This window comes from Ipomoea nil, unplaced genomic scaffold (assembly GCF_001879475.1).
Source record: "Ipomoea nil cultivar Tokyo-kokei standard unplaced genomic scaffold, Asagao_1.1 scaffold1993, whole genome shotgun sequence".
NCBI lineage: Eukaryota > Viridiplantae > Streptophyta > Magnoliopsida > Solanales > Convolvulaceae > Ipomoea > Ipomoea nil.
Window position 1 is genome coordinate 724,594 of NW_017618421.1, and position 15,764 is coordinate 740,357.

At 34.0% G+C, this 15,764-nt stretch overlaps 1 protein-coding gene across 2 annotated transcripts; it reads right to left on the bottom strand.

Moving 5' to 3' along the window:
* Nucleotides 1-1,878: 1,878 nt before the first annotated feature.
* LOC109147433 (vacuolar-sorting receptor 6) lies at nt 1,879-10,566 on the bottom strand. 2 transcript variants are annotated; one of them, XM_019295088.1, is made up of 12 exons: nt 10,051-10,566; nt 7,806-8,498; nt 7,622-7,710; nt 7,278-7,347; nt 7,117-7,200; nt 6,875-7,011; nt 6,320-6,344; nt 6,106-6,188; nt 5,951-6,014; nt 2,772-2,900; nt 2,547-2,650; nt 1,879-2,316 (listed from the first exon to the last, which is right to left on the bottom strand). In XM_019295088.1, exons 1-12 carry the CDS (start codon nt 10,358-10,360, stop codon nt 2,197-2,199), a joined length of 1,908 nt encoding a protein of 635 aa, XP_019150633.1. In that variant the 5' UTR covers nt 10,361-10,566; the 3' UTR covers nt 1,879-2,196. The 2 variants fall into 2 exon arrangements, with proteins under 2 accessions (XP_019150633.1, XP_019150634.1); XM_019295089.1 differs by having other exon boundaries at nt 6,320-6,401; nt 6,935-7,011; nt 10,051-10,560.
* Between the last annotated feature and the right edge of the window lie 5,198 nt (nt 10,567-15,764).

Sequence of the window (15,764 nt, forward strand, 5' to 3'; positions counted from 1 at the left end):
ATACTTCGTGATTTACACACAAAAAAATAAAATAAAATTGGCGGCAAATTATGTTGTGCATCCGTGTGCACCATGCATGGTGCACACGGATGCAAAAACGACGTCGTTTTGACTAAAAAAGCGTGTCTAACTTTTAAAAAAAAAATCAGTTTCGATTTCCGTCAACAACATTATGTTGTGCATAATTTCTGAATGTATAGTCACTACTGGAAATTATGAAATTTCCGACCACCTGAAAGTGAACTTAAATCAAATTGATACCAAAAAGTGGTCGGAAATAGCAACAAAGGTTTTTCCGGATACCAAAAGTGGTCGGAACAAGACTTTTGACTTGATTTAAGATCACTTTCGGGTGGTCGGAAATTTCAGAATTTCCAGTAGTGAGTTATGCAATTCTGGATTTATAGTTATGAAATTATGGATGTGTAGTTATGCAATTCTGGATTTATATTAATGAAGTTATGGATGTGTAGTTATACAATTCTGGATGTATAGTTATGCAATTCTTGATGTATAGTTATGAAACTATGAATGTGCAGTTATGCAATTCTGAATTATTTTTTTTAAGTCAACGTCAAAACGACGTCGTTTTTGCATTCGTGTGCACCATGCACAGTATAACGACTCAAAATTGGCATAGTCGTGGGGGTGGGTGGCTTCACGGCGCAACTTGTTAGTAAGCTATTAGCTATACTCTAAAAGTAATATCCTAATAGCAACTTCATTTGTTTTTTTTTTTTTTTGTTTTTATTTGTTTTGTTTTGTTTTGTTTTTGCAAGTTTTTTCAAGCCAAGTAGGAAAGAGAAACTGAAATAAAAGAAAAATATGGAAAAAAAAAAAAAAAGTTAACTCACGCCCAGTTGGAACGGTAAGTGTACAAATAATACACATTTTAATCTTAATTTAATTGACTAATTATTTGTCAAAACTTAAGTTATATTTTTATTTAGAATATTTATGGAACGCATTTCTGTCTGGGGTCAGTTTCAGCACCATAGTCTTCATCACTGGATTTATCTCAACTATCTTTTGGATCAGTGTCAGTGATCAGCATGTTCAGCGAATTTATCTAAAAAAATTCTGTTGGTTTGAACAAGTTTTCAAGCTAGATTTAAATTGTGTGGTGCTTATTAAATATGGAAATCTGGACAGCACATATTGTGCATATAAAGTGAAGATTCTGGGTTTCATATTCATGACTTCAAGGCTCTAATTCGAAGGATTAATCTCTTATACTTAGCTGATTATTTACCTATCTTAAATCGGTAAAAATGTTCACAAGGTTCGCTCAAGAAATGCTTTTGGCGTGATGAAGTTTGAAGATTGATTTTGCCTTGCACGTAACGTTCCAATGTACATGTTTTGAAGATTATGTTGGACTACTGTTGGTGTAGTTGGCTGAGGCCTCTTTGTGTATGTGAATGTGTCATACCGATCCCTATAATCTTGGTGAACATCTAGTGGATTGAACTGATGTGAGTTGCCCCGTAGACGTAGGAGTTTTAAACTCCGAATTGCGTTACCAATTACTGTGTTCCTGGTTTTATTTTCTGTACTTGTCTTTTATTTTATTCTTTCTTTATATGGAAAACAAACCTAATCAATGATAAATAAACTGTTATTTAAAATTAAATAGAACTTTAAGGATTCACTTGCATTCAAAATTTACGACTCCTTTTCAAGAGCGTGGAGGTCACGCGCCGTGCTTAGCACATCACATCTAGTGTGATGTGCGCACAATGTGCACTAGAATAGGTTGTTTTTAATTTTTATTTTTCAATAGGCCCCATAAAAAACAATTATTACGGGGAGCTCTTCACATTTCTCTTTCCTCTACTCTCTTTCCACCACCTCATGCTTGACCCCACAAAAAAAAATAAAAAAATCACAAGTTGTGGTGCTCAAAATAACCCCCAGACCAATCCTGTATTGTTTTGTGTACATATATAGAAATGATTCCAAGTATAATTAGCATCCATCTACTCTGTAGATCCATTTTATACACAAACGCAGCGAGCTCGGTTATTGATATAATCTATATCCTCAAGTAATTGAGTGGAACCAGACAGAATTTAGATGTAGAGACTATAAAACACCGTACCATATGACTTGTCTCGAATGTGTAGCTGTTAAGTTGAGTCTCACCGGCATCACTGATGCATTCTGTATAGTCAACAAATCAACCAAGACGCTTCTTCATACAGATGAGGCGTCTCGTAAAGGTTCAGTTTCGTGTTGAACAACCTGATTCTGATGGTTATTGTCGAGAGGCATGTACTGCGACATGATAGCCATAATCTCTGTGTCCATGTATGACTGCAAACACAAAATATGAACATTATATTATTGTCCGTTAAGCATAAACCATCCAACTATCAGCTTAAGTTTTTAGTTGAGATGGTTCATTTTGGTATCAGAGCCAAACCAAAAGTCATGTGTTTAAATAAAAAAAGTGACTACGATCCACGTGTTTGAATTTTGTCATCATGAACGAGTCTATATGGGAATTTATTTTGTAAGCTAGTTAGTTTGTTCAATCCACATACCCTAAGTCTGTATTTGTAGAATATGTATCCAGCTATTCCAGCACCAAGTACAACAGCTATAACCGCAAAAGTTAGGAAGCCTCCAAGTTTTGATGACTGTCTTTCTGTACAATATACAGAATCAAATTAAAATGAATGCATTAATGACGACTCCGCATGATTCTCACGTTGTGGTCTATGGAACAAAAAAAAAAAAAAAAAAAAATTAATTAGAAAATTTCTTACCAATGCATGTGTCATGCTCCATTATATACAATTTATCTCCTTTACATTTGCAGTCATATCCACCCCATGTGTTCTTACACTTGCAACCATCACACTGACAAACCGTGCCTTCCTTACATTCGTCTACATCTGCAATGAAATATATACTCTTAAATCTTAGGATCACATCAAACGCTTACCACCACGCCAAGTTATAGCCCGTAACGAGGGTAAAATTTTATTTCTTTATAAGCCGTCATTACATTTTTGAGAGGATAGATGCTGAACTTGACCTATTATCTGCCTCCGCCCAACAATCCTCCTCTTTATCTGCCTCCGCCTAACAATCCCCTAGTTACCAATTGATGAACTTAACCCTTTACCGTCCTCAGCCCAACATATATATATATACTAGTTTTTTACGTGCATTGCGCGATGGGATAATGCCCAATGATTTTTTTTTTTTTAAGTACTTTAAAGTATATCAGGGCAAGATTATATTGGAATTGTTCATGTATAAATAATTGAATATTAAATTTGTGTATTTAAATATACAATTCTAAGTTTACAAATGCAAGATAATATAGTCAAGATTGATTATAATTGTCAATAAAATAATTGTATAGGTATGGTTGAAACCAAATACAGGACATAAGGGAAAGCAAATAAAAATTAGGGCATAAAATATTAAATATATACTAATATTGAAGAGCTTAGCTGCTAATTGCCAAACAAGGACATTGCGAGATAGTTTCCCACTTCAATTTGTTGTGTGATTTTTTTTTTTTTTTTGAAAACTGTGATTTGAATACTCTTTTTGTCAATAAATTACCCAAGTAGTTAATATGATTGGCTTAATTATATATTTTTATTTTTTTATTTTTTTATTTTTTAAAACAATTAGTATTATAATTATAATTATTATAATAATAATAATAATAATAATTATTATTATTATTATTATACCTTTAGGTCATTTTACATGTTAATCTAAACAGCTAATTTTTTCAAATATCTTTTTAGCAATCGTTGATATAATTCGCTGGTCAAATTCGCTAATATAATCCGCTAACGTTAACTGCTAACTGTTGATTGTCAAACAAGAACATTGCGAGGTAGTTCTCACTTTAATTTGTTGTGTGATTTGAATACTGTCTTTGTTAACAAATCCCTCAAGTAGTAAATATGATTGGCTTTATTAATTATATTTTTTAATTTTTTTCATGGTATTAATAAAATACTTGATAAATAAATATATAGCATTCTTTTGTATTATAACTTTGATATTTAATTAAAAAATATTGCACAAAAAAAAAAAGATAATAGACAATGTAATGAATATAATCAATTGATGAATTTGAAATTTGAATTTAAAGAATTTTTACTTCGAGAAATATAAAGAGAATATAACTAATAAAATTATGTCTCTTAATTAATATATTGATAATGAATAATTTTTTTTTAAGTAAAGACATTGTAGGAACAATGTAGCAAATATAACCAATTGATGAATTTGAAAGTAAAGAATTTTTATATTGGAGAAAAATAAAGACAATATAACTAATGAAATTATTTGTCTTATTTAATTTATTGATAATGAATAATTTTTTTTGAATAAAGACATTGTAGACACATAATTCTAAATTAAAGAAATGCATATATATTATTTTCTGTTATAGCTACTAAATTATTATAATTAATTTAATAAGAGTAAAATAGATTGGGTTCGAACCTAAGACCTTTCTTATTGAAATCAATGAATAAGTTAACGGTGAAGTAACAGAAATTAACGGAAAAGATAATATTTAACGGAAAAGTTAACGAATAATCATATTCATTAAGGATAAATTAGGAAATCTTAAGGAAAATTTAAAATCTGATCAATCTGAGCCATTCATTTGATTAAAAAATTTGACCGCCATTTTTTCTACCCATTATAGGCCTAACTCTCTTGGGCTCTTATTAGTATAGTAGATATATATATATATATATATATATATATATATATATAAACATGATAAGTCTCAATTAAAGTTATATCCCAAATTTATGTCCATGTTTTTAGTGGTAATCATTTTGTACATTGTGCTTTTAAAATTGTATTATACAATTTTTTGGACAAAAATATCCCTACCATTATAACTTCTGTTATCTTTTCCATTATTGTTACCATGCACATGCATCTAGCATATTTTTCTTATATTCTTTAAAGATAATAATATTTGTAGACATTACATATTGGATTAATATATAATAAATAAATTTAAGGAAAAAGGGACAAATAGGCTATCGAACTGCACTCAATAATGCAATTAGGCCATCGAACTTAAAAAAAACTACAATTGGGTCCCTGAACCAACCAATTTTATGCAATTAGTCTTATTGGTAGGTTTTCCAAGTTGTTAGCAGGTCACCCCTTTTCAAAATATTTTTTTTAAAATTATTATTTAAAATTAAAAACAAACAAAAAAAAAAAAAAAAAAAAAAAGATAGAACATCGACTTCGTCTCCGACCATGGAGACGTCTCCATGGCCGGAGACGAAGGAACCTTCTTCGTCTCTAGCTGGAGACGAAGAGTTTCTTCGTCTCCAGCCATGGAGACGAAGATAACTTCTTTGTCTCTGGCCGGAGACGAAGGGACTCTTCGTCTCCTGCCATGGAGACGAAGAAGTTATCTCCGTCTCCATGGTCGGAGACGAAGAAGGTTTCTTCGTCTCCGGCAGAGACGGTATCTTTTTTTTTTTTTTTTTTTTTAAAATTTAAGTAATTATTTTTTAAAAATATTTTAAATTAGAAGTTTACCTGAAAAACCTACAAATTGAACTAATTGAATATTATTGGTTAGTTCAGGGACCCAATTGTAGCTTTTTAAAGTTCGGTGGCCTAATTGCATTATTGAGTGCAGTTTGATGGCCTATTTGACCATTATTTCTAAATTTAATTTCATATAGATTTTAATTAGTAAAAATTTGTTACTTATTTTTAAAAATATAAATATTGAACATATATTTTTGCATATCAAAAGAATATAGTATATATATAATGCCCACTGTCAGTGTTACAAAAATCAGGCCTAGACACTAGACATTCGATCACCTAAGCGCTCTAGGTACACTAGACGGTTCTCAGGCGCCTAGCGATTTTTTCAACCTTGTCCACTATTTAAAAGATTTAGAGGCAACTAGTAGAGAGTACGTACCTTCACATTTATGGCCATCCCCTTTAAAGCCATAGGGACATTTACAGCCGGTAATAAGAGCTTCCTACTTTGTATTAGACATATTTTAGAAAATTGAAGTTTCAAATAAAATAGACAGAGAAGGAGATTTTAGAGAAGGGATTGCATCACTGAACTGAGCAAGCAGAAAAAGTTGTTCTGTCTTTTGTCTCTGACCAGCAACCGCCATTATTTACCGTGCACCTTCCAGGTCCAACAGCTTTGGAAAAAAAAAAAAAAAAAAAAAAAAAAAAAAAAAAAAACTTTAAGCAGATTAAATAATGCAATTTAAGCATTCAAAAAAAAAAAAAATAATGCAATTTAAGCATATGATCGAGTTGGAAACCGTACCTTCACATGATGTATATCCGTCTCCTTTGTACTGAACACCATTCATCGATGGGCACTCGCATACTCTTCCCCTAAATGTGTCCTTAATAAAAAGAAAATTTGGTTAATGGCTATGGGGAATGAGCATTTCATAAAGCATAATCATACTTATAACGAATAATGTTGGCTGGAGGCCGGTAAGCGTCAAGTCCAACACTATGTGACTAGGGAAATTGTTGGGCGGAGACGGATAAAAGACCAAGTTCAGCACCTGACTCTCAAAAATGTGGCAAATTATTGTGTGCATCATGAATATCAGGTACATTTTTACTATATTAAAAGTATATTATTTTTGTATTGAAAATGTACTTTCAAAAAATGTACTTTCAAAAAGTGTATCTTACGTACATAAATAATGTACCTTTAATATATTAAAAATGTACTTTTTATTTATAATCTACACAATTGTGTGGACCATGGTCCATGTAATAATGATTGCAAAAATGTGTAGCCGCGGCATAAGGTAATAAAGTTCTGCTTTAGCTACTAGCTATAGCTTTACCGCAATGATAAAGGCTTGATCCTAACAAATAAATTATCTGCAAACAACAACAGAGCATTCATTCCTTTAAATACCTTGCAGGCTGTTACGTTAGATTTTGGATCATGCCAGCACCCGCCATTCCTCTCAAGACACTCATTTGTCTCAAGATCTGAATGTCAATCAAAAATAATAATAATAAAACATCATCCCATCACATGTGAATAAGAATCTTTTCAGTCAAGATTAAACCAATGCAAAGAACTCAAAAGCAAACCTCCACTAAGACAAATTGCAGGTTCACTTGTTTCCTTAAACCCAGCACATATGGCTTTCAATACAGCAGTCCTCTCAAGTTTACCTTCAGAAAGCACAAGGGTTTAGACTAGCACCCATATAAGCTTAACCAAAATGGCAACATAAAATTATATAACCAACCTCGGTATTGGACATCATTTATGACCATTGTAGGCAAGATAGTAACATCACCACGAGAACCTTTACCAACCTAAAACAAATATTAAAAAAAAAAAACACTTTTAGAGGCATATGTACTGTTGAACATATAATACATATAAACATAACTGTACAATCTAACTATCAGCTTAGACTTTTAGTTGATATGTAGCACATGCTTCAGTTTGGTATCAGAGCCATGCCAAAGGTCAATGGTTCAAATCTCCGCGTCACTCCATAAAAAAAGAGATGAGCATATAATACATATAACACTCTGCCAATAATCCCCAGTCCCAGGTAAAATGAAATGAATGAAAGCATTGAACCTGTAGGTCTTGCTCAGTTTTCAGGACTGCATTTTCGACATCAGCTTCAGGATCACCCATGCACTTCTTTATCTTCTCAACGGGCAGGTCTGACGAGGTAAAAACGAAGCTTTTCAATTATTAAGTATAGTATTTTATGGTCCAAATATCAAAGAATCTGTTGATCGAGCAAGGGAGAACTTACCAAGAGATTTCATGACTTCTTCTGCACATTCTTTGCTATACCGGTTTTTCTTCATTGAACACCTGATGTGAAAATCCGTGACGAAATCCCACCAAACCCAGGAGTTTTGGCTCTCATTTGCAACCCTGTGAACACAAAGCTGCCTCAAGTTCTCAAAGACGACATCCTTTCCTTCATACCCTTCCCCAAAATCCTGTTCGGGATCAGGTGCACAATATCTCCCGTGGTTAATGCACTGAGATTTGCACTGACTGCTAGCAATAAAAGCCTGCGGACAATACCATGTTATATAGTGAGGGGTGAACATAGTATAACCACCCTTTTCAAGAATCTGGGCATGCCCCTTAAAATTCTTGATAAAATTCATCTGCTCATCGCAACGAATCCCACACTCATCATTGCTATTAGTCCATAGTTCATACTCCACCCTCTCATCAGGGTGGGGCATCGACTCCGTCCAATCCATTTTGATCACAACTTCTTCTCCTTTCTTTAGAGCCACCTTCAAGGTCTCGCCAAAGGACTGTTCAATCAAAGCTGATGGAATCCCGATCTTCTCTATGTATCCATCTGCATCTGAGCTTTCTTCGGGAGAATCCATAGTTATCAGATTCTCATCAATGGTATCAGCTACTAAAACAGCTGCTGCTCCAGCCTGTTGTCCATTCCAGACCTTCAATGCAAAGTAGCATTCTGGAAAGGGCAGGGAGAAGTTTTAATGTCTCGAAATATTATTTATTAGGAAAGATAATTAAGCACTTCTATCAACTGGGCAACGATTCAAACTCGTTACAAGTGTGGATCTCTTGCCATTTTAGTTGGAGTTACAGCTATTTAAAGAGTTAGTTACTGTAAAACACTATAACATACATATACATATCCATAGAGGGTGAGTTAGGCCTTGGCCCCATGCACACACACATGAATTAGGATATCCCTTTAACTCCAAGAAACATAGATTCCTTCCTTGTTAGATAAACCTAATCAAATTGAAATTGAAATTGAAATCTTGATAGAAGTCCACTTTGCCCCTCAATGAAATTTCTGGGGTCCTTATTTTTTCTCTCAAAAGGTTGAAGTGCCCCCGTATCTCAGCCTGACAGATTATCTGAGAGGATATAAATTACTGTAACTCAATGGCTCAGTAGACAAAGTCAAATTCTAGTGCACACAAGAAATCTGTCCACTTTAAACATAATCTCTACATTGTTACTGCCGAATTTCAAATATTATCTCTTCTCTCAAATACTGTCCATGCGGGATCTTGATTGTATTTCTATTATTCGCAGAGAGAAATTGGTCCTTAATCATTATTATATCTAGATAACTACAGATAAAACTGAACTAAAATATAAAAATAAAATCACTATCCATTTACATCCTTGCAAAGAAGGTTTTATTCATTTTTCATTGTATATAGCTACTGGCCTACCCTATAACAAATTATATATATATATATATATATATATATATATATGTCTGCATCTCGGGCGGGAGTTACTGCTTTTTGAAAAGTCAACATAGAATTAATATGAAAGGTCAACATAAAGGAAACAACTACCATGCTACAACTTTCGGATTAAACAAAGCATACTGCTTAGGTTCTATCGGCCAAAGTCAACCGTTCTAGCATCAGCAGAGCCGGCCACTCCCCCAGCTGATATGGGCTTTTTTGGTAAAATAATTAACCTATCAGTCTATTTCGATTTATTTGACCATTATGAGTGTTTAACTTGATTAAACAATCAATATGAGTATTTGATTAATTAATTTTTTATAATAATTTATTGCTTCAAAATGTTAAAATTCAAAATGCCACTTAAAGTAACTTTTTTAATTAATTTTTTGAGAAAAATATTTTGTATATAATCAGTTAAAAACTAACAACTAATTTACTAAACACTTTTCTATAATAAATTAATATTATCAATTAATCAAATCCACTAACACAATCATCTAAAAGTCATTTACCAAACACCCCACCATCTTTGAACAATTCAGAGTAATAACTCCATTTGAAGGAGAATTACCAGAAAATAAAATTATACTACTTTTTGATAGATACCAAAGAAAACAAAAAACAAAAACAAAAGCTGAGGTTTAAAAGTATGAATATTTTTTGTCAAAGCTACAACTTCTTTCCTATGCAAGAGTAGATGGAAAAATTCAATAATCACATCCAGAGATCATAATTTAAATTTCTATCATATTTTCACACAACAAAACAAATACCGTATTGGATTACCTCCACGATCAACAAGAAGAATATTGGGGCGAGGAGTCTTAGACTTGAAGGGCTTATCACCCTCAAAAGCAGAGCACCCAAAGGCACCCTTTGAAGGGTACACAACAGTGCCAACCAAAGAGCCTCCATAGTCAGGAACTCCGAAATTCCCAATGGAAGCATCATACTTTGCGTGCATAGAGTAGGGAGAAACGATGCTTATGCTACTCTTCTCCACTATGAATCTCCCTTCAACAAAATCCAAACCCAAAAAAACAGAAATACAAATCATAATAAAGATCAAAACTTTGAGCCTGGGAGAACCACCCATTCTTTGGAAGGTCCAAGAAACTTGAAAAGGTTATGGTTTCCTGGAATTGTGAGGCAATGAAGGAAAGAGGGGATGAGCAGGTGGAGAGGGGAGAGGAATACAAGTAGCAGGTTGTAGTCACTACATTACGCAAAGAGAAAGAGAGAGAGAGAGAGAGAGCTTGACTTGAGGTCTATGACGTTTGTGGGTCTTTGTCTTCTCTTTGCTTCGGCTTTGACGTAAAGAAAACGAAACGGAGAGTAGAGGGCGGGTGGGAGGGGGATGTGGGTGACATGGTGGAAGCAGTCAGAGCAACCAACACGATAGCAACCCAGATAATCTAACATTTCCCATTTATTATATTTTTTATAAAAAAAATTACACTTTTCGTCCTTACGTTATAGGGTAATTGTAGAATTCATCCCTTAGTATTGGTCATGCTCACTTTTCATCCCTAAGTTATTATTCGCGTTGCACTCTTCCTCCTTTCGTGCTCACTTTTCGTCCCTGCGTTATTCTAACATTGCAAATTTAGTCCCTAATGTTTTAATAGTAAAAGGACGAAAAGTGCAAAATCAATAATAACTTAGAGATTAAAAGTGAGTATGACCCATGCTTAGGAAAAAAATTCTACAATTATTGTATAATTTAGGAACGAAAAATTCAATTTTCCCTTTTTTATTATAAAATTTTAAAATCTTGTTGCCTTTATTTTATTTTATCAAACTTTCGTTTCTTCCATTTTTTTCATTTTCCTAATTTTCTAATTTTTTTAAAACTAAATTATTGAGAATTATAAAGTATAAACACAAATTTACGCAACAGAATTATTGAGAATTATAAACACAAATTTGCACAACAGAAAATCATAGACAATGACCAAAGGAAATCTATACATGAAGGCAACCAATTTATGAGTCTATTTCACTTCTTTATTAGTTAATAATATAACTATTACTTCATCTGTCACATTATATTTGTCCTACTTACTATTTATTGGTTAATTCAATTCTTTCTTCTTTACTGATTTCTATTAGAATTTTATTATATTTTTAAATTTGATTGTTTATGTTTAATATTTTAATGTAATTTTAATCGTCCAAAAATCATTACCTATATCATCATCATCCCTTTCGTGCTAATCTCAAGTTTTACTTGAAGAAGAAACTGCTCAAGCCGGAGTTCGAAATGGCAGTTGACATCATTAGCAAGATCGTTGAAAGTAGAGTTGCTGGAACAGATGATGTCACGGAGGAGAAGTTATCAATGCTAAATGCACTCCTAAAAAACAACCTAGTAGATTGGTCAAGGGTAGTGTATGATTTTCTCAAATCATACATTGAGAGAGCAGTCCAGAACCGAACCTTGATCAAGCAAGTAGTTTTCGGGTTCTTGGTGACCGAGTTGATGAGGTCAAAGGAAGTCAAGCTCCGAAATGGCGTGGCAGCCCATAGGAACAACTACTACGTGAGGACAAAGCCCGGCCCCCTGCATCGAAAGGTCTGACTGCTTCCCCTATAAAGAAATCCAAAAAGACCCCAGCTCAGGCGGAAAAGCTCATCGAATGTTCCCTTGGCCAAGGTGATTAGAAAAGTCCAAGCCAATAGGAAACTGGCTGTGAGCACCTCGAGCCAAACCAAAACATCCTGCCCAAGAAGCCGAAAAGTAAACCAACCGAGATAGTCGAGCATGTGGTGACCGAGCAATTGGAAGAGCCAGTAGCCAAGACAACACCAACTGAGGGGGAACAACCTCATTTGGAACAGGCTCGAGAGGTTAGTAGGACCGAGCCGTCCATTCGAGAGGTAAACGATGAGATCCCTTGGACTGAGGAGTTGGAGATTGCAGTTTGAGAAGCCAAGTCTACCCGCGATACCAAAAGAACACACGCAAGTAGAAAAAGTGGTGAGTGAGAACCTGACCGACGTCGTTGCCGGGATAGCTCGTGAAGCTAGTGCATCCGCTGAAAGGATCAGCAAAGACACTACTCAGGACCCAGCTGCACCTCAAAGTCTAATAGATGTTGACGCCGAATTGGCTCTAAAAATGGCCAATGAAGATATAACGGAGGCCATTAATGCTAGTGAGGCAAGTGAATTTTCAACAGATGAAGATTTGTTGGCCGAGTTTATAAGGGTAACTACATAGAAAATGTGGCGCATGTCGAACTTGGATATCATTGAAGAATGACTTACTCGCATGCGGCCCGAAGATAATTTTGCCCTAACATTTTGTGAAAGTGATTATATTGGCTGGGGTGTGGGGTTGCTTTGCATTTTCCACTTTTAATTTACTGTAAGAAGTGTTGGAATCCTAGCCTTTAGCTCGTAGCCATCCTCGGAGAAACGAATTGTATCTGTGATGAACGTAATACAAAAGAAAGGAAGAAGAACATAGTTACAAATGTAGAGAGAAAATGAACATGATAAGAATTTTAATTTATTTCATCATATCTAAAATAGTACATAATACATGTTACAATATATAGAATTACAAACCGTAATGAAAAACATAAATGGATGCATAAATATAGCCATTACATAATAATGTCCACATAATTAAAATATTTATAACACTCCTCCTTGGACATTATTTTTCCAAAATCATGCCTCGTTAAAAACTCGCTAGAAAAACCCTGTGGGGAAAAACTAGTCGAGAACATAGTACACGATATATGGATAATTCATGTATTATTTGGATTGCCTCATTAAAAACCTTAACTTAAGAAAACCCTGTGGGAAAAAAATCTTATTTAAGGGAAAAAGAGTACAACCATAAGCCTTTAAGGCATAATCTTCAGGATTTTGGGGTTTGTCTATTTAAGTATTTATTTGCAACTTTCCCCCATTGACATTACTACATCATACTCATATCTCGTTAAAAACCACACTAGAAAAACCCATCCAATGGGAAAAATCTAGTCAGGAAAAGAGTATATGATATGTATGCATACATAACATATGTTGCAAAAGAGTACAACTAAGAGTCTTTAAACCCAATCTTCAAGATTTTAAGTCCAATTCTTCAGGATTGATTTGAGTAAATGTACTCCCCATCTCCCCCTGAAGACAACAATCTTCAAGTTCAACATGATAAAATTTATTGTTTCAAAAGAGTTTAGTAGAGAAGAGATATCGTACAATCTTCAAGATTGTCACTAGAGTTAACATTTTATATAATAATCTCGTGACTCTTCTGGAGCTTACATGGGTTGAATATTGATGTAACTTGTCTAATACTCCTTAAACACACCCACTTATAATTTGTATAAAACACACTTTATTATCCTCTCATGTGGCAGTGAAGGTAAAACAAATATAACTAGTTTGGGATTTTGGCATCATGGAGATCAAAAGGAGTCAATACCAAGTGGTCTATGAAAAACACACATCGGTATATCGCATAAATTTATAAATTAAAGATAATGAAGATATTTTGAGACTGGAAGTCCATTACTTCATTGCTATTGGAGCACTATTGTAGAACAAGAAATTCCATGATCGCATCGGGACTGATATTGTCCTTACAATGATAAATACCTAATGGTACATATTCATTTTTACATTTTCCTACTTTAGAGGAAATTACTCAGTCAATTGCTTTACTATTTCAAGTTAAGTAAAACCTTTCTATTTCAACAACAAACATGTTGTGATATTTACTTTCTTTCATTTTGAGAATTATAAATCAATTAAGGATTTTTTTTCAAATAAACATTAATGTCTAGCGACCCATAATTTTAAGGTCATGACTTTAATAAGCTGCATATCTAAAATTATTCTGCCAATTATGTAGCGGAACTTTTAATGATATTCATCATGGGAGAGTATATATGATTCTGGATCTCTGCGTGAACCTTTGGGCTATAAACTCTCTTTATATCACACCACATTATCATTCTTGTTTCTCTTTCATACAAACACCATTTATAACCTACAGGGTTAACACTTCAATGGTGTATAAAATGAATATATTTATCAGCGAGTTGTGCTATATATATGCCTTAATTGCTCTTTTTATACGTTAATCTATCTAGGCGCTTCTGACACTTAGCTCTGGATCCAGGTTGTCAGATATGTTTGATTTCCTTATGAAATAGATATGTTTGGCAGATATGTTTGGTTTCCTTATGAACTTCCAATTCAGTTAATTGGTACGTGCATTTAATTATTGAAGATCATTTCATTCTATGAAATTTCTCGAGATTTCCATGAAATTTGATCATATCTCCCCCTAATGCCGTGAACTGATCTTTATGCAGTCAGCGTATGCATTGAGTCCCTTTCCGGGGCTCTAAAAATTGAGATAATAGATGGATGTTTAGAGATACACTATGGTGGTGATACAGTAGAATGAACTGCATACGTAAGAATAGAAACGCAGATTAGGAAATGTTTAATTTGAAAACCACGTATTTAGTGTATGGGGGAATAATATATGCAGTGGGTCGGAGTCAAAGTATATCAGGAGCATGCAATATTGCATTTCCCTATTAAGGGACCGACAAACTAGGGGATAATCGAGAAATTGGGCATTATCCAGTATTATTCATCCATTCGCACATTAAACATACGACTCATATTCGACTCTGTAATTCGTGAAAGACGAATAACACATGTATACATATTAGGTGAAAAACATGTGATCGAAGTAGGTTATAACTAGTTGAGCTCCTTGTTTTCTACCACTTAACAATTTGAGTTATGATAAGGTATTTCAAGTTATGAATATTTCTGGTTTTGTCATTAAAACCAATTCACTTAATGTTTTTAAATTGATGGAGTAAAAGTGAAGCTCTACTGGAGCCCACAAAGGAAACCTTATCAATAAAGGCAGGAAGAAGTTAGAGGTTTGTATGTATATAACATTCATCCAAAAAGGAACATAAGAAAAAGGAGGTCATCAATATGGCCAACAAGAGCGGTTGCTTCAAGCAAGGCAACTTGGTCGGATTCAACATTGTGATGTTTATTCAAGTTTCAACAAAATGCTTCGAGGTGTGGCACACACGTGATCAGTGCCTATTACACTCACACTTGAAGCATACTTGTTGTTGGGCCAGAGTTATGATTTTATGAATGTGGTTGATGAGATAGATCATTTTGTTGTTTATTCTAGTTTCGAGAGTTATTGTTGCCACCTTGGCCTTGATCCCTATCGCGACATCTTCCTTAGCCCCTCTTGGTGTTGCACGATTGGGAAATATTGTGTGCTTCGGGCACTGGTGTAGATTCAACTGGGCATGCATTATTATTTTACATCAACAGTTGGTTGTGCTTTACAGCTAGCATGGGGGAGGGGGGCCTCAAGATGTACACAATGTAAAACCAAATTATAATCAGTCATGACTTTAAAATCTTGAAATCTCAAGTTAAGTCAGTAAAATTGTGTCTGAGGAAGGGTCAACGATACTTGCTAGTCAAAA